General features: G+C 48.3%; 1 protein-coding gene across 1 annotated transcript in view; it reads left to right on the top strand.

Moving 5' to 3' along the window:
- The window catches only part of stum (mechanosensory transduction mediator stumble), a 40,405-nt gene extending 17,767 nt beyond the window's left edge, over nucleotides 1-22,638 (top strand). The window contains exons 5-9 of the mRNA XM_011140880.3: nucleotides 17,154-17,444; nucleotides 18,594-18,810; nucleotides 19,713-19,839; nucleotides 20,397-20,591; nucleotides 20,944-22,638. Coding sequence (XP_011139182.2) covers nucleotides 17,154-17,444; nucleotides 18,594-18,810; nucleotides 19,713-19,839; nucleotides 20,397-20,591; nucleotides 20,944-21,071 — 958 coding nt within the window. The 3' untranslated portion in view covers nucleotides 21,072-22,638. The remainder of the gene's footprint in view (nucleotides 1-17,153; nucleotides 17,445-18,593; nucleotides 18,811-19,712; nucleotides 19,840-20,396; nucleotides 20,592-20,943) is intronic.
- The last annotated feature ends 5,325 nt before the right edge of the window (nucleotides 22,639-27,963 follow it).

Below are 27,963 nucleotides of genomic sequence, written 5' to 3'. Positions count from 1 at the left end.
AGATTGTTTTGTTGTTGATGCAGCGGCTGTCGGCTAACGCGAAACAATTAGCCGCGTATGTTTGTCACCGCGGCGTGATAACGGCCTGAAAAAATCCGACATCGTATATTGGCCGCGGGCTTCGGTCAAAAGCTTTCGGAGCGCTTTAATTAAACCGCGCAGAGGGTTGGCTGTCGCTCGCACAGATCAACGTCCCGTCGAACTGTGGAAAAATTTTATCGCGAATTTTAGTCACTCAACGACATGATGTCCGAGGATATAATTGGTGAGCTTCGCGTCTCTTGGGCACAGAGTCGTGTCGAAAGCGTCCGAAGTTTAAAAATCATGGAATGGTTCTGAGTTCTCGACGAAACTTGCAGTTGCGCGCAAGAGCTTGCCGTACCTTGAAATTTCAGGAGACCGCGCAGGTGAACTCGCGCTCGCAATTCACCGTATTTCGCATTTTGACCGAGCCTGTATATCTTATTACAGCGACGGTGTGTGTGTCGAGCTCCTCTGACGAACGTATACACGGCAAATCGCGCCATTCGTTACACTGTGCAGTATTGCAGTAATTTCGCGGGTATCTCAAAGCAAATCGCACGGCCACGTTGCGTTACTGCGCAGTTATTTATTCATCGTTCCACGGCGCTTCCAAGTTCGACCCGGGCGCTTTAGTATTTCTTGCAAGACGGATCCCCCTTGGAAACTTAATTATGATCGCGTGATTTAGCTGTTTTCGCGAGATCCTCGAGGAGATAATTAATTTTGACAATTAGCTTGTCGGTTAATTTGTTAAACGTTTATTACAAGCCGCGTTCTCGCGGCAATGACGTCGTTGTGATTAATTGCTTCTCTTTCTCTTTCTCTCTCTCTCTCTCTCTCTCTCTCTCTCTCTCTCTCTTTCCCTCCTTTTCTCTCTTGTCCTCTTTGTCGTTTCTGAAGAAAGTTTCTGAACGAAGCGAACCGTCGCCAATTTGCAAAAGCAATAATCACCGCGATTACTTCGGTAGTCCCGTAGTAATATTCGGGACGTGAGAAACTTTCAAGATTACAACAGGTCCTGCCAAGCTCCTTGAAGGAGACAAAACAGAATCAACACGACAGTCCTACTATCTAGGAAGTGCTTTCTACTTTTGCGCTACTTTTACAATACACAGTCTAAACGCTGTTACGACTTGCCGGTCACTCGTTCGAATAATAGAAATTCTCCTACACATTTTCTTTTCTCTCCTTTCTCTTTATATAAAGCGCCGCGAAAGTGCTCTGTCATTTTTCTGTTAAATCCCCTAGAGAAAATTTGGATATTAAAGAGAAAGCAGGAAGTCTTTACTTTGGATGTCTTTAAAAAATGTCAAGTCGACGTCGTTTATACTCGTCAAAATTATTGATCTTACGAAATTGAATTTATTAATTTAATTAATCAATTAACTTGAAAACATTATTTCTTTAGGACAATACATTTTAAACTGTACTGAGCAAAAAAACCATGCACAAGAAAGACATGTACAAAGAGAGACATAATATAAGAATAAAATTAATAATGCAGAAAATATAATACCAAAAAGGCGAAGGGAAGAGCGAAGAAGAAATGGCAAGTTGATATACAGAGACCTGCAAAGTTCTTTCGACAGCAACTCGAAGCTTAGCTACTGATATCGCGCGATAAATATCTAGCAGATTATCGCAAGGATTCCCAATTAATTATGTATAGACGATCGATTAGAGCAGTTTGAGCACTCCACGTTGAATATTATTCTCAAACATAAAAAGCTGCACGAATAGTTCTCAAAATTAACATCTCGTTCTCACCTCGTCGTCTAATCTGCGCGAATTCCATGTCCGTGAACATTCGCTCGGCTCTATTCCGTGGAGTAGCACGAAACTGGCCAGGGAAGGGGTAGGCATTTTTTTCCTTTTTCTTAAAAAAGTCGCGAACGAAACGGCGGAGTCGCTTCCGCGAGGCGGTAATCGTCGTCCGCGGGTGAAGATCCGCTCGTAGCATGACGCGATTTTTATTATCGCGGATACGAAGCGGTGCTCGCGAAAAGGCGAGCGCGCTTCCGCGGAAAGTTTTCGCTTCGCCAGCCAAGACACACGCCGGGCAGCCGTGGAAGTTCGTTCTATCTACAGTCGCGCAAGATTCAAGAGTTCCTTCACCCCGGCCAGTTATAAACCTCCACCTTCGGTAGCGGTCGAAGCGGCCGAGGTGTGTCTATCGATCGCGCGGGGATTTACATCGACGAGCCGTCGCGCGGGCTAGTCTCGTGCGAACGGGATAATAAATTAGAATCCCCGAACCATCTTTCTTCGCCGTCACGGTGGCCGCTATCGTAAGACTCGACGTTTCGATAAAAATATTCGACGTTTATGGCGACACCGACGCTTTGTTCTTGATATCGGACTCGACTGTCATTGCTTGCACGTTATCCTGCATTCAGAACGAGCTTTCCGGGCGAGCTTTCGGGCAGTTATTTCGAGCAAAAATGGCGAATTGAGTCGATGTTTCTTTCGAAAATTTTAGAAGCGACTCTGGCTCAACGAATGCAACTATATTTCAAATCGATTCCAGTTTAACGCTCGCAGGTCGAATTGACTCAGGCGCAGAAGTTAAGGTCCGATAATTGTGAGTCTGGAATTATCGTGCACGTGAACTTAGGATTCTCTTTTTCTTTTTTCTTTTTTTAGTTCTTTCTGCGCGGAGAGTCAACACTCTGTCTTTCCTTATACTCTAAGTTTCTCATCTTATATTTTTACCGCTTATTTCAAGAGGGATATTATGTGACACCTTCCTCAAATTTATCTTTCGCACATTCGCAAGTGCAATATTTGCACAACCGTATCTACAGATACTTAAATAATGGTACGTCGTCGAAAAATTACCCGCTCGCCCAGTTACGCCGAGCTAACAAGTAAACCTCGGGGAACGTCAGACGCCGATTTGTTTCCAATTTTTTATAGTTATTTTTAATGTCAAAATATAAAGAAATCCGTTGTCATTTTTAGCTAAAATTAATTTTTTCAATTTTTTCGAAATTTCTAAAGTTTTGCACAAGTACGCTGTTTTATACATATTTCAAAACAGTCTTTTTTTTTAAATATATATATTTGATTGAAACTTGCACACACATGTCGCTCATTATGAATCAGAACCATTTTATAAAATTCAAAATGACGGATCTAATATGGCTGACGTCATTGTTGAAAAGAGTTTTACGCTACATTCGACGTTGGGTAATCTTTCGGCTCACTATCTAGCAAACAAGCTCATTTTAACGTCAAAATCTGGTAAAAAATGAACAAGAAATGAACAAAAAAAAAAGAACAAGAAGAAAAGCTTTTTTCAGAAGATTAATATGCATAAAATAGTGTACTTGTGCAAAACTTCAAAAGTTTCGAAAAAATTGAAAAGATTGACTCAAGCTAAAAATGATAACAGATTTCTTCATATTTTGACATAAAAAATAACTATAAAAAATTGGAAACAAATCAGCGTCTGACGTTCCCCGAGGTTTACTTGTAAGTAGCGAAAAATAAATGTGCCACCGGAGGGTTAAGACGTTGCTTCGTACATCGCACGTAGCTGATATCGCTGATATTAAATTGACCCCGCGATCTCGACACGGCAGGTCGAAACTTAACTTCGCACTCGCCTCCTTAATTCTTAATTGGTCAGTGTTAACCGGTTCACTCTTCAGTTTCCCTGGGATCCTTCAATCTTCGAAACCAGGTTTCAATGAATAATTAATGGCAGCCGCGCTGCCATATTCGCGCCGAGGTGGCTACGTTGCGGCTCATTCATTATTTATTACACCCACGATGTTACATCTCGCCGTCGTGCGTCGATCAATTAGGGCATCGGCTGCGATCGGTTTCTCAACGTCGCGGCGGTGAGTCTCTTCATCGGCCGATCGCTGCTCCCGTAATTTGGCGCGCGGATCAAATTCTTTCTGCGCGAGAGGTAATTCTCCTGCGCCGTAATTTCGTGTGATATCGTTACTGACCGTTTCGTTCCAGTGACTCACAAGCCCGCAATAGCGTGACGGCGCTCCAAGCTGCGCGACGCCGTATTACGAGCACAGCTTAATCTCGCGAAGCGAATCGCGGAAATACTACGGATAATCGCACGCATCGGTACGGAGATTTTCTCGATTTCTCCAACAGTTATTTCTCGGCCAACCCCGGTGGCCTTGGAGACGATCGCAAGGACGCGGCGTTGTGACGGAGATCGCAGGGATGTTTTCGCAGAAGAGCTTTATTAGGTCGGTGCAGAAATAATTGCGGCTTTTATGTATCGAGTATAAAGACGCACATGTCAATTAAAAAGTATATTTATAAAATAAAGACCATTGGCACTGTGCACACATTTCTCCCAACGGGGAAACAAGTTTGTCTGTTCCTACAGACCTAGAATTCTGGAAAAGGTAACGGTAACTGGAAAAATCGGCGCCAAACTTAAAATGATAAAAACCGCGATTATTGTTGCACCAACCTGATACTTATGCGGAGAAAAAGGACCGGCTGAGATTGTTAACATGACAATGCACGCAACCGAACGCATTTTGGCGGAAACGGAAAGGAAACCGTATTTCTGGCTCTTATCTTCGCTCTCATCGAATTTCTTCCTAACGTTTCGAGTGCAAATCATCGCGGTCTTTCGCAGAGATATATTTTCTTTCGAGCATATCGAGTTATGAAAGCTTACGCACAAGGTTCGCTGCCATTGAAGCAGCGCAAAGGTACTAGAAATTCGAAACATGAGATACCGCGTCTGTCTCGGAGGGTTGAGAATCAGATATCCTGTTTCCTCCGATCGGAACGCATTCGGTCGTATCAGATTGCCACGTTAAAGCTACTCAATTCTCACTATCCTGTCTAGACAGACAGGAATCTGTAGGTCCTCCGTCAGAACCGTTCTTCGACTTTGTAGCGGAATACTCGCGCGATACCCTGCCACTATCATGCATTTCAATCGTTAAAGAAATTTTCACGAAGGATAAACGGTCGACTGTGTGGACGAAGCTCAGTTTCTTTTCCGTCGTTTCTGTTTTGTGTGTGCACGTCGCGTGTGCGTATTTTGCAGGAATGCGTCATTTCGACGCGAAAGAAATATCCCGTCGTGACGAAGGGTAGCTTTGCGAAGATTGTAAATTACTCGGAATCTATTGCGTTTAATCACGCAGCGCGTGTGGAGCGAGGCATAGAGAGGTGAGAATCGATATGCCTATTTATAATCCATTGTAGACAGTCTGAATCATTTCGTCGATGATCGCGCGAATGTATTCCGCGGTGCGCGCCGCGCGGTGTCATTAATTACAACGTGCTTTTTCACCCAAGGATTCTCACCGTCATCGGCAATCACATTAAATTCTCTCTGTGTCGTTCGATCGATAGTGGGCCCGGCCTGGGCAGAAAAGAAACTCATGTCGAAACGCATGTCGCTGAAATTGAAACAGTGTGTTCTGCAATCCAACTCTTACGCGACCCTCTTAAGCGACGTTCGAGGAAAACACACGTTACTCAACGTTTTCGTCGAAGCACGAAGCTTTAAACAAAAGTCGAACGGATGCTAAAGAATGACAGCGCGAAAGCCAGATAATTTTTCCGTACGAGGAATTAGCACGCCTCACCTTCTCTAGGGAGCGAAGCAATTCCGTGCGGAGGATTTATTTGATAGAAAATCATGGATGTAGGAACGAAAGTCCATCCTTGTATCTCGGCGATGAATCTCGCACGCGAGCTAGCTCAGCCACGATTTCACGAGTTGACTTTCATGGAACGCTGAAACCTTTTTTCGCCACGGGGAGATACTATATGTCGCGCCGTGGAAAACGCAGCGCGGATAAAACATCGTGGCGCGCGACAGAAATACGGTCGTTCTATTTCTATTTCTTTTACGAGAGATCTCGCTGTATACTTCCTCGCGTCGGAGGGAAATGAAACGACGTTTGTTCCGCGTATTGTCCCCGTGTTATCGGCATCGCGAGGACTCGCGGCACCGCGGAATTTTTGTCTTTGTCGCGAGACGATCGCCAGGTTGGTAATCACGCGAGCGTTCCTCACCGGCCGTTCCTTACCGCGAGTCAATTTCTTCGCGGCTCTTCGGAAGCGTGCGCCCTTCGGAGGGCGCGGGTGCGCGTCGCAACGCCAACGAGGAAAAGTGGAGTCCTCGTGAAGGTGGAATAATCTCGCGAGAGACCGGGTCTAATTCGAGAGGGAGTGGCAGTCAAGGCGCCAGGAGCGAGCTATCGACGACAGCGATTCGTCTAATTGGATCGCGCAGGGCAAACAGCTGACCACAAATTTGCACACTAATGCCATAATACCCGGTTATCGGTTGGCGAAATTTCGCAACATGCACACGGCGGTACGCCATCGAGTTAATCCTCACCGCGAGAAAGCTTCCGACGTGCCTTTTACGTTACATTATACAGCGGCTCAATAAGCGCTGCTTCTTTCCCTACCATCTTCGTATACCTCAGGAAAGAAAAAGTATTTTAGTAGTAAAGTATTTAAGCGATACTTGAGTAAAGCAAGAAGGAGAGATATCGCGAAGTAACCAACCGCATAGTGAAGAAATTATCATCAGGAGAATTACTTGCATTCTGCTATTTTTAGCGTCGTTACATTGTCCACCATTTTCGTCGTTACACCGTCAGCGATAATAATCTTATATGTATATTGCTACCACCAGTTTGTCGTTGGAACACCAGGAAGATACAACTGGCGCCGGAAATGGCTACAGTCATGGCGACATTGGCCGTCTCTTTTCCTCAGCGCGAAGATAAATCCGCAAAGAGACAGAGTCGGAGTTACTTATCGAGTAAGAAAAAAATTCTGCGCCATCCCGACGTGGGGAGGTTATCACGCTGATATCGATCAAGCCCGTCGGAGGGGCTTGTCCACTCTCGAATCGGACGATCGACGCGCGCCCCCTCCCTCGCGCGCGCGCGCGGATTTTTCTCTTTCTCCTTTTCTATCCGGCGAGCAACAATCGGCGGATTAGAAGAAGTGCCCTCGCAGGGCAGGTTCTCGTGAGGGTGCCGAGCGGCTATAAAGAGAAACGAGAACACACGGGCCGAGTGAGTGAAATACAGGTGATGGCGCGGATCGACCTTGGCCGCACGCGACGTGACGCGCCGCGCCGCGCCGCGCCGCGCCGCGACGCGACGCCGCCCCTTGCCGGTCACTTCACGTTGCCACGTTACGTCGATTTTTGGTTATGCCACTGCCCGGCACATACGATTTATATCCGACACGGCGATTCGCCGATTGTGTGTGGGTCCGCAAACGCGAACTTGCTTCCGCTCGAGCCACCGATCGTCCGATTGTTTGTTCATTTTTATTTTTTCGTGTGACCAAACGGGAGGATGGTTTAGTACATAAGGCAATAATGAGCGAAGCAAAGTACATGAAGTGAAAAGAAGGAAAGGGAGTTCCGGAAGCGGCAATTATAAACGAACGGACTTTTCGTGAATCCTCAAAAGCTGCCATCAAGTATCAGGCCAACTTTTCTTGCTATTATTTATAACATAATAGCATATATATTTATGACATAATAACATAAATATACGAGAATCGATCTGTTTTATCATAATGTTGTCGCCACTGATAGCGCAAATAAATATCTATAAAACTAATACTGTCAGCGTGGCTACGTTTTTTAACAAGATCAGAAATTCGCATGGGGTGAAATTTCACTCATGATAACCCTTAAGGGTTAATAACAGTTTTAAAGACATTTTAAAGGCTAAATCTGCGACAAGTATCATCGTCATCATAATTGTAATTAAAATTTCATTGATTCCACTCTTCCTCTCAGAAATAAATCCTCTCAGATTGCATTTGCTGGGATATAAATGCGTCGTAAGCGTCATCGAATCGTGAAATTCGCGGTTTCTCTCTCACCAGGAGACATTAGCACTGAATCACTCGTCCGTCGACGAAGATTCTTTCGTCATCGAGATCAATTTCTCACCGTGGTTGCGCGACGATGTTGAGCGGCCGCAAGAAGGAGACTCGTTAATGAAACTCGGAAGAATGCGGCGGGGAGAGCGCGTGTTCCTCCTATCACGCGATAATCCGATTTGCTCGCTTGATCCGCATCCGTTGAGTCATACGGGCGGCGTTGCGCTCGAGTTACGATTAGGTACAAGCACCTTTTTGCATCGAAAGGCGGTCATTTAGGTGATGCCAGGAAGAGGGGGGGGGGACGAGCCGCGACGAGGGTGTTAAATTAATTAGCTCCGTGTCTCCGCGCAAGAAGCACTTCGAAAAGTCCGGCCGGCTGGCGTGAGCTACGACGCATCGCGAGAAATACGAGCGAATATTTTAACATTGAAAATGCCGGTCGAGAGAGAGAGAGAGATAGAGAGAGAGAGAGAGAGAGAGAGAGAGAGGGTGGGAGGAAGGGAGGGAGGGAGGGAGGGAGGGAGGGAGAGAGAGAATTATTGGTTTGTAATTTCCTATGAAAATTACTCGAATTTACATAACGATGTATCTTATATTTTAAACGGACATTGAGTAAAACTAGAAGGAATAAATGAACATTTTCGCCCTCGCGCGAAGAAAGTCGTAGAGAACATTGCAACAAGATTTTTGTAACGTTGGACCCCACAGAGCACGCCCGAAATTATCGTACATTTGCTGAAAAATGTTTGGCTGTTACATAGTTTACATAGGTTTTCTGACTACTCGAACGTTGTTTCGCTTCTCTTCGTCGTTTGTTATTTTTAAAGTAATAATCTACCACGACACCCCTGCGGTCCCAAGCTTCACGAGTATACCGTAAAGAGAAATTTAATTTTAACGTAATTTTCACTGCAACATTCACGCCGTGCGTGACGCACTTTTTCGGAAACCCTAAGCTGCCCCGATAGGAAAAGGATCGCGTTAATCGCCGGTGGGGTTAATGGGGTATGCACGGCGAGGCGCGACGACGAGAGACGTCTGGCCGTTGCGTGGATTTTTCTACTGCGTTTTACCGAGAAACGCGCGGGTTTCCGCAAAGGAAACGCGCGCGCGTACGCTTCTCAGCGGCTCGCCGCGGTCCCAAAGGGCTTGCTAAATTTACACGGCATTTCTCTCCCAAGCACCACACAGAAATGGCGCGGAATGCAAAAGCGGAAGTCTCCCGGTGCGATTAATACCGCGCGGTAACGTCGAACGTGCCGGCGTTCGAGCTGTTTCCAACGCACAATTCTGGCAGATCGCGAACGTAACTACATTGTTTCGTACTAGCATTTGCATAAACAGTGGTTTCTACTTTCTGTTAACGTGGCGGCATTTGTCGTTCCCTCTCGTTCCTTTTTATTCCCTCTTTTATTATTCCACCCCTGAATAATAAGTCGCGGGCGATTAATTCGGTATGTTCGCACGTACCGTCCCTTCGCTCTCATCGTTACATTTTCCTTCTCATGTATGTAAACTAGCAACCCATTTCCCACAATTCGACATAATTGAACTGGAACGGCGGCGAAGAGGGTCGCGGGGGAGAAAGGGGGAGGGGGAGGTGCGGCCGCGCGGAGTCCCGCGCGATGGCGTGCGGCAAACGTCACGGTGCACGCCGCGGGAGTATTAAATGCGAGAGTGCGTTATTAAAGATCGAGCGGGACGAATTTCAATGTAATTTGCATGGCGTTATGCACTCGCCAACTGCCGCGAGTGTGCCGTTTCCTCGTTAGCCGCGGAGCCGCCTTCCGGTCCGGCTCAATCGACCCTCCTGGATTCGGCTAATGGCGAAAGAAAGAGAGGGGACGGGGGGGGGGGAGGGGAAAGGCAGAGAAAGAGAGTCCTCATGAGCATCCGCGAGGATGGGCCGAGAGCGAGCAGAAAGATGCGCAGATCGATTCGCGACGTTGATCGATGTGGGAAACTATTTCTGATGCGTTGGCGAGATATACCGCGGCGGGAAGTTATAAATAAATTCAACCGCACCAGCTCCGCCCGCATTTGCATGTTGCGTGGCTCGGATGTACGCGGCGCGAACGCGCGCGGGTTGCGCGAACGTTTCGCTCGCGTTGGGAATTTTTCGACAATTGCGGGGCGGTGGACGCGTGTCGGAGATAAGCTCCTTCTCTCTATCTATCTCTCTCTCTCTCTCTCTCTATCACTCTTTCGCTCTCCGGCCTTTCCATGCGTGAGAATGCGTGCGAAACCGCCTCGCAAACTCAAATTCTCCTTCGTCGTGTGATTAGTTGTTTCGCTCATTAATCGTTTTTCACGCATCAATTTGCGGCGAGCGGCCGTATCAGTGGACGCGCTGTTTGTAATTTGCGGTTTGTATATTGCGTTATAAATAAACAGCAGCGGCGCGTATTTTTGCGCACCGTCTGCACGCCGCGGTGATTAGGAGCACGAAGCCATACGGATGGCGGGGAGGAGGAGGAGGAGGAGGAGGAGGAGCGTCAGTTTGCATTAATAATCCGAGGGAATCGCGGAAAAGACGAGCCGATAAGACGCAGGTGATTGATTGTGGGGGAATAAAAGTCGACGAGTGTCTTCCATTATTCGTGCGGAAAGGACAAAGGAAGTATACGTGGAAACCTTCTATACGTACGTTGCTCATTTTTCTATATATACAGGGTACTCTTCAGATACCATTCGGTATTTTAAAAGTCGAATCTTGAGGTTGGGTCGTGGGAGAAAAGAAATACGAACATATGGTTTCGTTTCGAAAAATACAGGACGTTTCACAAAGATTTGCTGTTTTTTCCCAAGAGCTTCTGAAGGAGTTCGGTTCGACAACGCGCGGCGAGAAAAACCGGCGTACAGTTTCCAGCGCGTGTCTATTAACGGCCCGCGGCGATTCGGATGGATCGCAAAAAAGCGGGAAAGTCGCTGGGAAAGCGTCGGACGATTTGCGCGCGATGCGGCAAGACACTCTCGGGCTTTGTATCTGCGAAACGCGCGATCGGGATAAAGGCCGTTTCACACTAGCGACTCGCGGCTGCGGCTGCGATTGCGATTCTTCCTCGACCAATCAGAAAGCAGCGACTCGCGGCTGCGACTCACGACTGTCGTTTGGACGGCTTTCCGATTGGTGGTCGAGGAAGAATCGCAATCGCAATCGCAACCGCAGCCGCAGTCGCGACTCGCTAGTGTGATACGGTCTTAACGCAGCACCGCCAATTATCGCCTTTCCGAGGGTGATTTCAATCGCGAGAGGTGAGAATCGCGCATTAACCGGATCAATTTTTCGATCAACGCGACACTCCAAGTGTACGTAACACTCCGAACACTTGTGCATCCTTCTTTCGGAGAAAGCACCGACGAGAGAACTCTGAAATGATATTTCCTCGCGTTTGTAATATTATTACGCGCGAAATATTATTTCCATTCAATGGCGCGGATTTACATTTATTGCTTACATAATAAGGTAACGCGTAGAAACGTAGAATTTTGTCCGATAAACTTGTGAGCGTCCCTCGACACGCTAATGAAAATATGAGACACTCGGCGCGACATAATTATCTGTTCATTAATAAATAATTAATTTCTTGTTAATGATTAGACCTGTGTAATCGGTTCGTTCTGTCGTCGTCGTCGTATTGTCGATCGCAGTCTCGCGAACAGCTTCGTGTTCTCGTTTAGAACACATTTTGCCGAGAAACGAGCTCGTCCTTTCCCTCCAGCTTGCAGAAACGATCCTCGGCGCGACTGACACACATTTTCGTTATCGGTATACAAAGTGCACGCTAATATCGAGGTCGATTAGCGTGTCGTATCGTAATCGCGAATGGCCGATCACACGCCCTTCGTCTTTCCGTGAACTCCGTTTACGTGCGTAGAGAAATTTCAGGGAGCCTGTTCCCGTTACATTTATGCGGCACGGCACGAGCGCGGCGCTTTACGAGGCAACGCGACGAGCCGTGGTTTTATTAGCGCGATAGTTATTAAAATTCGCGCGGATGATAATGCCGCCTCGCTCGCGCGACACGAAACAATTCCGCCGTCGTAAATCTCGGGGTGTGGCATGCATCTCGTTGCGCTCGAGTTTGCCTTTCGGAAAGAGCCGGCTCTCATGCGAGCGGCTAAGTCGTTAAGTCACTCTTCACGAATAACACTTCGTCGCGCACTGCCGACGCACGTTTCATTAATAAACATACGCGCAGTTCGCTTCGTTTTTTAACGTCCGATACGCGCAACTCGCACAATCATTCGCGTTCGCATTTTTGCCGCGTGTTTTACGGCCAGCTGATTAAGAACCACAGGTGGGGAAATGTGTTCCCGCTAACTAGCGATCTCGCGAGGCTCCTTCATTGAAGTCAAACAATGAGCAATTCGGCGATTGGCTCTTATCTGAAAAATCAATTTCCCTATCCGACATGCAGGATACGTTGCGAAACTCATCGGGCTATAAAAGAGAGTTGCGATCTTCCACTGTGCTTGGACCACGTGTGCGTCCTACAAATTTCTCAAGCTCTCTTCTCACTATCCGTCTCGGCGCGGCGGCCGCAGACAGGACTCGGTCAATCCTCCGTCGGAACATTCTTCGACGCTTTGGAGTGTTCATTCCGCGACTGTCACATTTCAGTAAGACCTTGAAAAGAGAAACCCGACCCGGAGGTTCGACGGAGGGGTTTCCTGTCTGCCGCCGTCCAGACGAGCAGCGAGAATCTGGCGTCAACACTGTTGACGCGAGCAACACTCCCCAACTGTTGCGACGAGTTCATGCTCTTTCGACGACGAAAAGTAATAAATAAAACCTTTCATTCGCCCTGCATTCGCAAACTGTTCTCGACTCTCTGAGGAGTCAAAGTATTTCGTCCTCAGCAATCGTTAGCTCTCTCAAATGCTCCGCGTTCAAAAAGTTCATCATCTGACTGCATACTCGAGTACCTTCACACAGACAGACACACACACACACACACACACACACACACACACGCACGCAACACAAATATGCGCTGAATTCGTTTACCTTTGCGCTAGATCCAATCTAGCCGGCTCTTTGCGAGGCGAATGAAGAAACCCTTGGCAACTCCAGCGACGGAGGGACGAGCGGACAAAAGTGGCGGGAATTAGCACTCGTCATTTCCGACACAATGCGCGCATTGTCTCGCAAGCGCGCGCGCTCGCTCGCTCGCTCTTGCGCCAGATCGCACAATCCAGGCAGACGGGCGAAATTGCGGGCGGCTCCTCTTTCTATCTTCTGCATCGCGCGGCGCAACGAATTACGCCTCGCGACGCAAAGCGGACAGGACGCTCCGATTCTCAGGATAATGCGCGCGACCGGTTTTTCCGCGGAGCGCAGGCCCCCTCCCCTCCCCTCCGTGGAGAAGCCTTCGGTCCTCGTTAGTAGCGAGCAATTACGAGGGAAAGTGTTCGCCGCGGCGAAATTGCCGCCGCGCCGAAGTAGATCGCCGTGTGTTTGCGCTTTAATGACGCCGTCATTTCGACCCGAACTTTCAGCCGCGTGCTTTTGCGCTGCCTCTCGCCACCCCCTTGCCACCCCCAGCAGCCCCCTCTTTAATCAGCGGCTTAAACGACGGATACCAACTTTCAGACACGTACAACTTTTAATGGTCTCGTCTAGCGTGTCGTGATGCGGCCGGTGTGATCGCGCGCGACCGAGAGCGAGCCGGCGTGCCACCGGTTTAATGTGCCACCAGGGTTAACCCTTTTCAGGGCGAATTGATTTCCGACCGTCCGGCCGAGGTCGTGGACGGTACGCGACGGTTTAGCAGCGAGAGCGACACGGCCGATAAGCACCGTCGCGTTTCGGACTCGCGTTCTTTAAAGGCGACCGCGCGCTTAGTGCGAGAGCGAACGGTGTCGTTGCCATTTAACACGCTCATTGCCGCGCGATTGCTTGAGAGTTGGATCAAGTCGGGCGAGAGAGTCGCTTCGACCGCAGTCCAAGTCCTTACTGCTCGGATCCCGAGCTATTGGGAATTTTCGAATTGCAGAAGTCTCAAGACAGATGTCGCGATCTGGGCGATCTTGAAAAATCACGCTTCATTTTCGCTCGTGTGTGTCTTTATCTTGTATCTGTGTATGCCTTTACCACGGAAGATTGTCCGGATTACGAGCGAGAAATATTTGCGCAGCAACAAATTTCTCGATTTCGAATATCAATTTTTATCCCTCCGTTTTACCCCTTAAATTTTAGTCCACCCTTTTGGCGGAACATGATCTTCGCAAATCTTGGTCGGTTTGCTTTCTTTGTCTCTCTGTTGATTTCAGTTGATTTCAGCGTTGAAGTAATCGGTAAAAATCAGCGTGACAGTCGACGTGTCGGAAAACGTGTGGAAAAACATTGAAAAATATTGAAAAATATCGTTTGTGTGTGTTTCCCGTTACGAAAGGACAAGCAGGAAAAAAGAGAGGACACTGGCGGACGAACGTGCTCGCTTTGTGACAAAGCCGGAGCGGTAGACGAAAATAAACGAGATGCCGGAAAATATCGCGGGGATTTTCCGTGAAAATGTCCGAAACACACAGTCCGACGCAATAAAATAAACAGCCGCGCCGCGCGCGCGCGCGCGCGCGCACACACACACACACACACACACGGCGGCGCGCGATTTATCGACGCGCGCACGCGGAACGCGCCGCGTTCTCTCGCATAATTTTCCCACCGCATAATAATACACTCTCTCTCTCTCTCTCTCTCTCTCTCTCCGTGTGTCGCGCGGGCTGCATCGGCGACAAAAGTTGTTACGGCCGGCTGTTAGCGTTTCAGCGTTTACCGGGTAAGCTTTACGAGCTTACGGTCGCGTTACCGATTTGTAAAGCTCACGACGCTCGGCTGCCGAGAGGCTCGCTTCCCCGAATGAATTAACTTCCTTCTCGGACTCGTTTCGCGTGGAAGACGCGTGGAAATCCGGCGACGCGTTTTACGGTCGGCCGACGGTAAAACGAAATAAGCCTGGGACAGGATGAAAACGACGCGCGAGTTAACGAACCGGCAAACATACGCGAGCGCTGCTCGTCGATTTTGACGAGCTTGCTGCGAAGTGGCTGAAAATAAGAGACACGATCGCAAAGTATCGCGAAATATCATGAAACATTTCTCCCTCCTCAGGACGTTTCCTGATTTTCTCTGAAACATTCATCCCCACCATCGCAGTTTCAAAGGTACTCTCTCTCTCTCTCTCTCTCTCTTTATTCCCGGAGGGGGGGGGTAGCTTTCACCCTTGGCCGTGCGAGAGAGCACATCTAACGAGATACGAGTCTCTTATTTTTAGCGCGACGTATCCAAAGGCCATCAAAATCGGTGAGGGACGCATCCATTATTCCTCGGGCGACTACCTCAACCACGAGGCGAACAAGTAGAAATTAGAATAAATGCCAACGACGATAATACAGCGAGGGTATACCCCCTGGCTGTGAAGGATGAAGAAAACGTGAAATATTCCCCGAGCATACGAGTATATATCGTTGTACAGAGAGTCGACCTTGAGGGCGCTGAAGGAGCCTCGTGAGATCTAATCTAGCCGTTACTCCCGTACGTGCGAACAGTCCCGATTCCAAACTGAATTCCTCTGATCGATCCCGCGGCAATCGCACTCGCGCCGCGCGATCAGCGAAAGTGTTCCTCTCGCGCTTGCTCGGGGGGCTTAAGCTAACGAATTAGGGCTGATCCCCACTATCCGTCTGGCCATCAGCAGGCAGGACCAGCGAGCAAGGACTCCCGCCAATTTTTCTTCTTTTCTTTTTTTTATCAGAAAGATTGAAGCGATGGTGGTGGCAGCTGCCGCGCGAGTATTTCAATGCAAAAGCCTCGAAGAATATTTCGCTGCGAGACTCCCGTTCGCCGGCGCGGGCGCTCCGCGGGCGATCGGACTTTAAAGAGCCGCGGCGCGGCGCTCCGCGCGAAATCGGCCGCGGCGGGGCCGCGCGACGCCTTGAAAACCGGTCGGTTAAGGTAAAGAACTTCGTGTCGCGCGTATCGATTGCGCGGTCAGCCGACTATACGGGACGGGTCGAAGGGGGCTGGGAGAAATCTTTGCGTGACCGGCGCGGCCTCTCGCCCTCTGCCACCCTCGCTCGGCCCTCGTCCGGCTGTGACCGCGGCGACTGCGGCAGCCGCAATCACTGCTCCGAGTCACCTGAGGCCAGCCAGAGCGATGGCCACTCGTTGACTCACGGACTGTCGCACGAACTTCTTCTCGGTCTCCGCTCGCGAGCTCGGTCTTCTCGCTTCATCATCGGCGCTGCCGATCTTGGCTGCCGAAGCTGCCGCGCCGGAGGAGTTGCGCGTTCAAGTAAGAAGGTGCTTTTCCCGGTTTTCGGCGGTCGCGTGCCGCCGAGGGATGGGTCTCGGAAGCGCCGCGGCGGTGTGCGTGCGAGTGCTGTGTGAGATCAGCTTCGTGTGGGATCCTCCGTGTGGGTTCTTCGTGCTCGCTTCGCGATTCGCGCGGCTAGCTGCTCGCTCGAGTCACGAAGCACGCAGCGCGCGCGCGCGCGATTATCGCAACGGTGACGGGCTTGTATGTAAACGCGCGCTCTACGGTTAGCGCTGGCTTCACCGTAGAGCTGCCTGTCGTCGTCCGGGCCGGGTATAACGCGGCCTGTTTGGGGAAGTTGGGGTCTCGGGAACAGCTCGGCCGGGCCAGCAAACGTGTCGTTCGACTCTCGCGATGCGCCGCGCGCGCGTCGAGCGGCGGACGCGCGAGCGTTAGCTCGCGTACGACGTTCTCTCCTCATTCCGTTGATGCAAATCGATACCTTCTGATATTACTATACATTTTGCACATGACTCATATGTAGACGCTAATGGTGCTCTGCGGCTAATGCAAAATCGATAATAATCGTCGGGGATTATTAAGTGGCGCTGGCAGTGCACGTTGTGCAAGGTAAATCACGCGAGAAACAGCGTGCGGTTTTTCCGTCGTTTCCCCACCTTTCTTCCTTCACTGCCTCTTTCTCCTTGTTTCTTTTCGTCGGTAAGAGCGAGAACTTGCGGGAGATTCTCTCCTGCGTGCAACATTACTAATCTTGTTACCGCATTGTTTTCACGGGCCGAATTCACCGAGACGGAGAATCACGATCCCACGATTGTCTCTTGTCGCCTTCGCTTTTTATCTGAAATCATCTGCTTGACAAGCAGCAACGATTGCGACGGAACTTTTTTTTCGAATTTTATAAACGCTTCTGTAAGTGCGCCGCGACATTGTCCTCTGCAATCGTCGGAGTATACTATATTATAAATTGTCACGTGTCGGCAGGGTCCTGGCCTCCAGCAACGAGAAGCAACCTAACAGCGAGAGGCTGCTGGCGCGTTGGGGAAGATCTCTGAGTCGCTACTGCAAGTGTTGTCCCGGCATGAGGTGTTTGGCGTGTCGCAGAGACCCCAAGGGCCTGCTCTGGACGAGGAATCAAGGGCGGCTAACGGTGATCAGCGATTCACCGCCGCCTGTTGTCGCGGCCACGCTCGACGTGCTACCGTCGACACCGCCGCCATCCGCGACCAACGCAAACGCGTCGTCCTGTTGGTCGAAGCTGAAGACGCGATGCAGGTAGAGACACCCGTAGAGCCGTAATTTCGCTCTTACCTGCAGGCTTTCCTTTTTTTTGCCTATTTGAAATTTCTTATAATGACGGCTTTAGATGAAGGCGATGACAAATTGTGACTTACAATCGTAAGTACTTGAGCACAATAATTAATTAAACGATAAAGGAACGATTTCTATTTGGACTTTCGAAAAGAACGAACATTCTCGACTCGGCTAAAACTTAGCATTCTTGAGTAGGACTTGTAGGTCCAAATTGAAAGGAAGTAGATCCGAGGTGTGAAGGTAGGAAATTAAATTCCAAATATCGCAACGTCGAAATCTAAAGGTTAACCCTTTCACTGCTGAATTAACTTCCCTTGAGAAAATTATCAAAATATTTGGTGGTCCTACGTTTCTTGGATCGCTGATTACGAATCTAAAGTCAGATTTGCAAAATTCAAAATGGCGGATTCAATATGGCGACCATAATGTACGAAATTGATTCCGAAAAATTCCGATTATTATTGATGATATATGGGTTTCTCGAATCGCTTTACGAATCTTACGAATCTTTTGAGTAAAATAATATTGATAGTATGGATAAGAGATGGGGATACAGAATGAGAAAACTAGGAAAATAGAGCTAAAAGGTGCAAAAAAATCAAATCTCAGCCGTTTTTGTAGAAATATTTGTTTATAAAAAAGAATATAACCTACAAAAAACTACTGAAAAAAATATATGCTTTTGTACAACACCAGAAAAATATTTGGTGAAAATTTCAGACCTCTGCATTCAATACTCTCCGAGGAATCGATTTTTCCCTAAAAAAAAGCATTTTGTTTCAACTGTGATTTGTTATAAATAATCACGAATGAATGATTGGGTATAGAAACCTATTGGAATATGTTGAACAACTATTCAGTTATCTGGAAAACTCAAATCCCCCCCCCCCCTCCGATTAGTTCCTCAAAATTATGTGATTTATAACGCAAAATTGAATTGAAGAAGAGGTGCGAGAAGTACACTTCCCACTAACAGTGAAAGGGTTAAGGAGAAAAATCTCGGCTCGAGCTGCGCCTCGTCGCAAATTACGCACGTTCGAGTCGTAGACGTTCGATCGCATCTCGCGATTCGCCGGAGATTTTCATTTTGAGTGGACTTTTCGCCCACAGATGCACCCGACTGCGAGAATTCAAGTGGTGCGCGCGGAGATCCAGGGTCGCTCCCGCCGAACCTACCGTTTGCTGTCCGCCGGAGAGGAGATTCCGTGCGATCTGTCGCCGCATGTTCGGCTGCTGCAGCTGCAAACGCGCGGAGAAGCAACAACGCACAAGAAACGTACGTGCCAAGCACAGCCTCACGAGCGTGGCGCCGCCGCCTTTGTCGGAGGTACGTAAATCGTTAGATTTCCGAATAATTGTCATTTATTTACTTACGGAGGAGGGGGGAGGGGAGGTATCCCTTTACATAATTAACATTTGATCGCATGATCTTCAAAGATGACAAGGTTAGGAGAAGAGGGGAGAAATGCCGAGAGGGTAATGTAGAGAAAGGAAAGTAACGTTGAGAGACAACAGATTGACAGAAGCAGAAGTGAAATGCAAAAAAAAAAAGAAAAAGAAAAACGGAGGTGACATTTCAAAAGAAATCAGACATTATTATTACGACGGTTCCAAATGAGGACAATAACAGATCGTAAATTGTTGAACAACCGGCATTCTGTCGAGCGGAGAAGTCTGTTTCCACTTTGCTGAACTATGTTGCAACATTTTTGCCTTTAGAGTGAAACAGCTATGTAGTCTAGAGCTGAAGGAATCAGGAACGCGGAGCCAACTAGTTCAGCTAAAAAGTACCGGGACCGAGGGAGTTACACCTTCGACAAGTAACGCGTTATCGTCGCTACTAAAAAGTTACTAAAAAGAAAGAGAAAAACAACGTCGTTAGCAAGTTATTGCTGAAAACGGGTTGCTCGTAACGGTGTCCTCGCAACCTTGCCAGTCCTGGAAAGAACAGACTTCAGGACGAACCGTCTCCTAGGCGTGCGATTATCCCACGTATCGGATACGCGATAAGAGCGAGTAAGCGGGCGATTTTAAGCCGCGCTTACTGTGCGTAACTATTGCGATTACTTCGTGCCATTATTTCACCCGAGCGCCTCGAATGTGGGACGCAACAGCGGAGTGCTGTACGGTCCGCTCGCAAATCGCCGTGGGATGCGCACGTGTATCCGTGCTCCAGAAACTGGCGCTGGCCCATTTCCCTCACACGTAACGCGAGAATTCGATGCGCAGGAACCGAAGGCCAAGATACCGGACGTCCTGGTGGAGCACAATTCCGTCATGCGCGGCGCCATTCCGTGTCTACCGGTTCCTCTCGCCTGGTTCTGCCTGGTGTGGAACGTCTTGCTACCGGGCTTTGGTACGACCACAACTCTTTATACCTTTCCACTTTATCACGAGCTGTTCTCTCTGCTCAGGAGGAACGCTCAAAGTCTTCAATCTTAAAGTCCTTCAATTATAAATAAAAGGGCGGTCCAGTCAAAAGACAGTTGTGAGTGCGAACTTTAAGAGACTACATGGTTTTCTTACAGTTCAACCTCTTGTACTATAACGCAGTTGTGTGGTACAATATTTATAATACAATATTTTATAGTACAACATTTGGATACAAGAAGGAATAAAGGGAAATTTTAGAAGGATCATTCCACGCGAGAACAGTAATCGGTAAAATGTAAAAATATTTTATTCCATCACCCCGTTTGCAGTTACTGTACAGGAAAATGACGATAGTGCTACGAGCTCAGAAAAATCATATCGTAAAAAGTCGTATAATGTAATTATTATTACGCTATAAAATTTGCGTGTAGGCTCGCGGTATAAAACCCGACGGAAAAGATAGTTCCTTAAAAAAAAAAAAAACATACATGTACAAGAGAAATGCATTGCGGTTCGCAAATGTTAACTGAACTTGCGCAGGAACTGTTTGGAGCGGCCTGTTCAACCTATGCACTGGACAGCCGAGATTTTCTCCTGTCGCTGGACTGAAATCACGACTGGGTGCATTTATCGTGAATCTCGTCGTGGGTGTAGGCCAACTATTCACCGTTCTATTTTGCCTCGTCGGATGGGGCTGGAGCATTTGGTGGGGCGTCACGATGGTCCGCTTAGCCAGTAAGCATTCTCATTGCTTATCGGTTACTATTAGTCTAATTTAATTAATAGTCTACTTGATTATTTGTCGCCGACAAGAAGAAAAGACAATCATTTAATACGACCAAAAGCGCTTGCGTTCATCTCGTCTCTTTCTTTTTAAGGAAGAGTTCGTGAGAGAGACGTGAGGATCCTTTTACTGGAAGATTTGTAGTTTTATTAATTAAATATATGTATCGGGATTTGTGTTCATTCAGTTTACAAAAAATATGGCGACAATAACTAACCGATTATATCTTCTTTTCTTTGGTAAAGTTCTATCGACAAGAGCGACTCCGACGAGACGCGATACATAAGGTTTACTGAATTGCAGGGAAGTACAAGCGGTTCAAGGCTTCGGAAGCCGCTAGCAACGACCCCGAAGCCAGAGGAGGAGGTGAAGCAGCCCTGCCTCCTGGTGTACCGAGTCAAACTCTGCGAGGGATAGAGAGGGCACGATGATGCGCCCTCGGCGAAAGGGAGGGCGTGACCCTTCTGCGATCATCTAAGGATATTTAAGAAGATCTCCTTCGACGTTCTGTATCCTCGTGCTCCGTTTATTGTCAATCGCGAGAGCGTATCGGGAAAGCATGTCTCGATTTGTCACGAGGAGATTTCAGTCTCGCGACCGAGACTCTCGAGCGTCTCGTGCGAACGAAGCTTGCACGAGCAAAGTTCGCACGAGGACGAGACACTGCGGGACGGTTCAGTCGGCGAAGAGCGTCCGACTAACCGGAAAGCTCGGCGCAATAACATGTTAAGCTCGCAGGGAACGGCGGGCGATCGAAGAAGGCCGTAAATTATTAACGCGCTCCGAGAACATTTCTGCATTTTTATTCGTCGCGCAACCGGACGTTCCTAGCTATCTCCGGTAGGAACGGGGTTTTTTTTTTCTTGGAATTCGGGTAAGGAACACGATATAAGGCTCACGATATTGAGGTTTTCCCCCCTTTTTCTCTTTCTCTGGTCCGGTATGTTATTGCGCCGAGATTTTCGATTTCGACGCACGTGAGGGATTCCTCGAGAATATCACCGAGATTCTTGTGCAAGGTGTCTGTAAAGTCTCTGCTCTTTGTCCTTCTCCAATCGACGGCCTCCTCCATGTCGCAGAAAATTCATCTTTCAAGAGACACGAACGACAATCTTCTTCTTTAACGGTACTTTGAACAAATTAATCTTAAGGCAGGTAAATTTAGAGAGATCTCCCGCGAGAGGCTGCAGTTTGAGGTAGAGAGACAGCGCAAAGTTTGGCGGGTCAACCCCGCGATAATTCGTTTGGACACATCGCGGATTTAAGGATCTTCGTACAAAACAGACAGAGACTTTGTCGAGCACCCTGTATTTTTCTACGCAGCGGAAACTTTCGTTCCCGTCGGAACGAAAGTCCGATTTTTGTAAAGCCGGCGCCAGCTAGCCAGCGCGCACGCGCCAAGCTAGCGGCCTATTATGATTCGAGAAGAGAAGTCCTTGAAGATTAATCGCTTTCAGTGAAAGCATCATTGCCGAGGCGTTTTTCCCAAATGTACTCGTCGCGTCGATGAGCACGACTTTGTGAGAAGGAAGAAGGAAAACGAAATAGACATTCGCCGTCGCGGACGTCGAAATTTAGAAGCGCGGCGACTGAACGGACGGCGTCTGAAATTTCTGGGATACGTCGAGATAAAAGGATATGTCCATGTAATTGACCATAACCGCCATTTTATGGACACATTCTTTCAATCTGACGCACTGAATGAGAATTCTTCAAATTCATCTTCTCGTTGCTGACGTTAGGATTCAAGATAGTCGCGGCGAGGAACCAGCAACCTGAAATTTAAAGAGGGAGGTCGGACATTTCTTTCATGGGCACAATGCACGGACGCCAGGATCGATGGGACAAGTACGTTTTGAGAAAACGCGCTTTATATTTTTACAAGCGCAACGTACACATACACACGAGTACTAAACTACCCGATTGAACTTATATATACTTATTACGCTCGCTCTTGTAAATATGGAAATATATTACTTACATCAATTTTTCATGTAATCTCTGCCTCTGGAAATTCTTCGACTCACCTCCCTTCGTCTCTCTCCTCCACGGTCGCGCTACACCGACACTTCTCGCGCTGGACCTTCTCTTGCGCAAATCTTTTCCGTTAATCTGCCGCGTCTCGATTAACGAAGCTTCCAGCTGTGCCCGGGACAAGCGAAAATGAAAGAGAAACTTGCTGAAACTCATCGTACCTCCCCTCTGTCTTCTTCGTAGCTGCATGTGCGTGTACGCGCGCGTGTGTGTGTGTGTGTGTGTGTGTGTGTGTGTCGTATGATCTCGATGTAGATTCCCGTTGAATCGTCCGAATGTCAACAATGGGGAGAAACTGGAACGGTATCTCTTTTCATTCGTGTGTAGAACGATCATAATGAGAGAGAACACCGTCGCGTGAGATAAGATAAAAGACGACAGTAACATACATAAGCCGTATTTCGCTCAGCCTTCATCTGCCTTCCACCGCGTTGCGGTGCAGACTAATTGCTCTTTTCCGCATCTTCTCTCGTGCCTTCCGGAAATTCCGACACGAATGCGCCCGTCGCTATATGAAGACATATGAATGTCTGTGTCCTGTATACGCGATGTCCCGGATTCGCGTCATTTCTCAGTCGCACCTTGCCGACATGAATGCCCGAAGATGAATCTTTGAGATGTCTCTTGTGAACGTCGCGAACGTTCCCAAAGTAGGTTTTCCTCGGCAATCTGAAGCCCGTATTTCCTTCAATAAGGAGACGCGCGATGACGTCATTTACGCGACAGAAAAATTAGTCGTGTAATTATTGCTAAGACCGCGTCGCCTAAATATTTTGTCTTTTCAAACCGGTCAAGAAAGAGGATCGAAGAGTCTGTCTATCACAGAAAGGGAAGCTCTGCAGAGACTCAACCGAGGTACGTTTCTCGCAGAAAACGACTCCTCAACGATAACATTTCTCAGTTATTTCTCGACATACATAAATGAACGTGCACAGCGTTGGAGAAAAGTTGAGGAAAGAGATACGAGGAGTGACGATAGGTTCTATCGATCTTCCATGGTCGGTAATTTCGAAGATAAGAGAGACTGCGTTCGAAAGTGTAGCTGAGGGCTGAGACAAATCGCAGAGAGGGAAATTATTTGCCGAATTACCGTTCGTCGTTGTTTACGACGTCGATCACGTGGCCGGACATCATCGTGGGACGCTCAAGTTTAGAGACGTGCGCATGCTCGTGAAGAATAAAGGATCTAGCGGGACTGCTAATCCTAAGCATGCAAATCGATCGCATGGCCAAGCAATTCTACCTTAAGCGAACACTATCAAGATTTCGTTATTTTCGGCCTTGTCGAAGGCCCTGGAGCCGGCATCAAAAGCTCTCGCGCATCGTCTTATGCGCGCGATTCTTCGTGTGGTCCTTGCGATTCGTCTGATTTCTGTGAGCGACGCTGCCTCGCACGGTCGATGTGTCGATGTGAGCTGATATCTACAGGGTGGCTCGTGTGACGTTTAGCGACTAAGCTGCCGGAGATTTTTCGGAGGAGAGAATTCTTTTTTCATGCGCAGGCGCATTTCTACCGAAGCATCAAAAGCAAGTATGTATATGTTCGTATTCTATAAAGTGACGCGAGGAAATGAGGTCAACAGCGAGATGTCATTATGCTCGCTGAAGTTGACCCATTTGAGATTTTACACTTACCCCCCGCTCGACCCTTTAAGGGGACGAACGAGGGTAAGTCTTGACACAGATTCAAAGGCCCTTGGGATCTAGGAAATTCGAAAGCAGATCGATTTAAATTAATTGCGTAGTTCTCAAGCTCATATTAAGCCGCTAAGCCTTACGTGGGCCACCCTGTAGTGTGTATGTGTGTGTGTGTGTGTGTATCGATCCGGTGTGAAGAGTAGCAGAGTCCTCCCGCCGTGCAAACCGTTGAGCCGTGTTCCACCAGATCACTCGTTAATCCGAAAGCGATCTTCTCCTCCTCTCAACGAGGTGCGATAAAAAACTTTATTATATCCTTAGCCGCGAGGAGGACGTCACAGGAGATTAAATGACTCGACTTGAGGATAGACCATTGTGCGACAGTCGAGAGAGAAATGAAAGGGACGAGGTACGTGACGGATCACGTTACATCGTCGCGTTACGTTACGTTTTACCATCATTTTCGCGCACACTCAGCGAGCAAGAGAGAGGCAGAGGAGAGAGAGAGAGAGAGAGAGAGAGAGAGAAAGAGAGAGAGAGAGAGAGAGAGAGAGAGAGAGGACATCGCGCGGTAATGTCTCTCCCCTGCGGGCGCAGCGAGCGAGTTTCCTCCGTTCCTCCTTTCCGGCTGCACGCTTCGCGCGATGAAGCGGCGATGAATTCCCGCCGACAAAGCGCCCGCCGCATTTTCATATCCGGGCCCGCTCACCGGCGTGTCGTTCATCAAACCCGCTTTCGGCAGCCGCGAGGATAAACGCGACGACCCAGGCCGCGACGTCGCACGCGCCATTTCGGTGCGTCCCGCATCTCGCAGCAAACGCACGCGGCTGAAAACGTGAGCGCGAATTTGCCGGGGAACCGCGGCGATCGCGTATTATCGTCCACGGAAGTCGCGATCGAGGGCGCGAGTCTTATCGGCCGCGATTCGTCCCCGTCGAGTCGAGGGAGACGGGTTTTGGCTCCTCGTTAACCCCGCAAATTTCCTCCAGCTTGAAGCACCGACGGGGGATCTCGAGATTACATCATTGTACGAGCTACAAACCTACCTTGATCGAGACGAGAACCGCTGCTGCCTTCATCGCGATTACTCGCCGTCGTTTCCTCCGTGTTGAGTTTTCAGAGAAAAGACTCGTCTCGCAGTCATTTTGTATTCGATCGTCCCGATAACGGGTCCTGTTTTGGATTTAAAAGATTCATACCAGGTCGGTGTGAATCTTCGTGGCATCTTTCATTGAGAATATAAATTAATTGCAGATTCGCGGACGATTCTTCAGCTGGCTGGATCCGACATCTTCTCGTTGTACAAAGTAAGTATAGGCACACAGGCTGATGGGCGATTGGAGATTCATGAGGCTAAAATTAGCCGCTAAATGATGCTCGAGTATGAATATCGCGACCTAAATTTCGACTCGGGTGTCTCTTTATTCTCGGCAAGTTCGTCGGACGTTCGTAAAAGTCCCGGAAAGCTCTTGCACGATAAATCACTCACTTTACATCTGTAAGTGCACGACGAATCGCTATCGACGTCATTCTCGAACCAGCTGATCGTTGCGCGGTAGTGCCACTGGCACTTGACGGAGAGGAAAATCGGTTGAATCAACGCGACCTGAATGAACGCGAGTCGAAGACGTTTTGATCAGAGGGAACGGCATTTCCGATTCTTTTAGACCGAATTCGGCTTTGGGAAAGATGTCTGCAGAAATCTTTAACGAGAACTTTCCAATTCTCTCGTTAATACCGGAGCCTCCTAGAGGAATAGAGTAAGGGGAAATGACAAGTTTTCTGCCGCAACTTCTAATCGGTACATATACCGCGACAACATCTGCAATCTATCTGCAGCTGAGTAAAATTATCAACGAATATTCCATCGTTGATTAAAATTAGGAATAAGGAACGAGCGCGGTTGAAATGTTGAAAGAGACGACGTTCGGAAAATTGGATATTAAAAAAAACAGCTCTGGAATAAGTTTTCCTTGGGAACTCAACACGAGGAAAACGACAGTGAGTAATCGCCTGCAGCATCAAGTCTGTATAGAGCGTTCTATCTCGAGATGCCCCGTTGGTTCTTCAAGTTCGATGGAATTTGCAGAGTTCCGGTAACACGGGATCAAAATTTCAATCCGGGGGTTGCATCTAACTTTCGTATTTGTTCGTGGATCGTCCTCGTAGCAGCAGCGCAGAAGATACGCTTTGCTGAATTTTACTTAATCACGCGGTCGTTTCTCGCAAAACGTGGCGCGACCGCCGCCTTGATTAATCCGCGCCGCGGCTGCGCGAAGACGCAAGCATTTTTCGACACCGCTCGCCAAGCTCTGCGAATCGCGTGGATCGATCTTCAAAGAGGAAAAGAACGAAATTACTGCAACAACAAGAAAATATAAGCTTCCTGAGGAATTACATGTACATATGCAAAAATATATGTATATATATATATATATATATATATATATATATACGACTCATCTCGTGCTCGTTGTCGTAAGAAAGCCTTCGGATTGTTACCGTGAAAGCAAAACCGAGGAAGGAAATCGCTCGCATGAAATTCAGAACGTTGGAACTGACTGACTGACTGACTGACTGGAACTGTGAATAATGTCACGTGTACTTGTAAAACGTGAAAGAGTAAGTTCGTATAAACGGTGTTAAACGGTATACGCATTTACGAAAACGCGGTAAAACGTGTGTGCGGGAAGAGGATGGGGGGAAGACATGCGTCGGTTTCTCGGAGCGCGAGCGTAGACTCTCTCGGTGTGAAGTCCGCGTGTGTAAAGAAACACGCGAGAGCGTTGCAATCGTCCTCGTAAGAAGTTGCCCGATGAGACGTGACGATAAAATGTATACGAGTCGTATTGTTTTGCGCACAGCGCCAGGTAAATGTAACTGTATATCACTACCGTGTGCATCAGGCGCACCAGGTGTTACATCATGTGTCATCTCATCATTATCATGAAAATATTTCATCCGACCTTGTTTCCACATCTAAATTCAGCGCTCCGGCCGAGCCCAATTCTACGGATTTCCAATCTCGCGCACTGGAAATTGCGCGAGCGACGAGTGCGTGACCCCCGGTTATAATTTGCTGTGCAACATCTGGTGCGTAGGTCCGTGCGTAGAACCTGCCTGACGAAAACGACCGCCGTATTTTTCCTCGCAACGACCGCACGAGTACACTGCCAAGTGTCAAGTATGCCGCAATATTAGAAGCCAGCTTCGGCCGTGCGATTTCCGACCTCGTACACGTGTACACGCGTGCGAGGTGCGAAAGGTCGCAGGGTGGTCTGGCGAGTAAGCGTTGTGAGGCTTCTGGTCTCTCTGGCCGCGGAACTCTTGATTGATGACGCCGGGAACGAGAAAGCGCGGGCCAAAAGTTCTCGCGAAATACGCCGGAGTGAAAGGACATGTGTTATCTACAAAACGACACTTGTGATCGATGAACGCATTTGCTAAATATTCCGAAAACTCCCCTCCCCCCGCCCCTCTTTCTCTCTCTCTCTCTCTCTCTCTCTCGCGCTCCAACAATCGATAAATCGTAGCCGTAAAATTAAACGCGACGTGGAAGCTTCCTCTTCGACCTACCTTTCTTCGTCCTTGATCTCGTCGCGTGAATTTCTCGGTTATTTATTTATTGTCAAAGGGGATCGCGGAGTTTGC

This window comes from Harpegnathos saltator, unplaced genomic scaffold, assembly GCF_003227715.2.
Source record: "Harpegnathos saltator strain DR-91 unplaced genomic scaffold, Hsal_v8.6 scaffold16, whole genome shotgun sequence".
In the NCBI taxonomy this organism is placed as follows: domain Eukaryota; kingdom Metazoa; phylum Arthropoda; class Insecta; order Hymenoptera; family Formicidae; genus Harpegnathos; species Harpegnathos saltator.
This window is presented reverse-complemented; position numbering and strand designations above follow the sequence as displayed.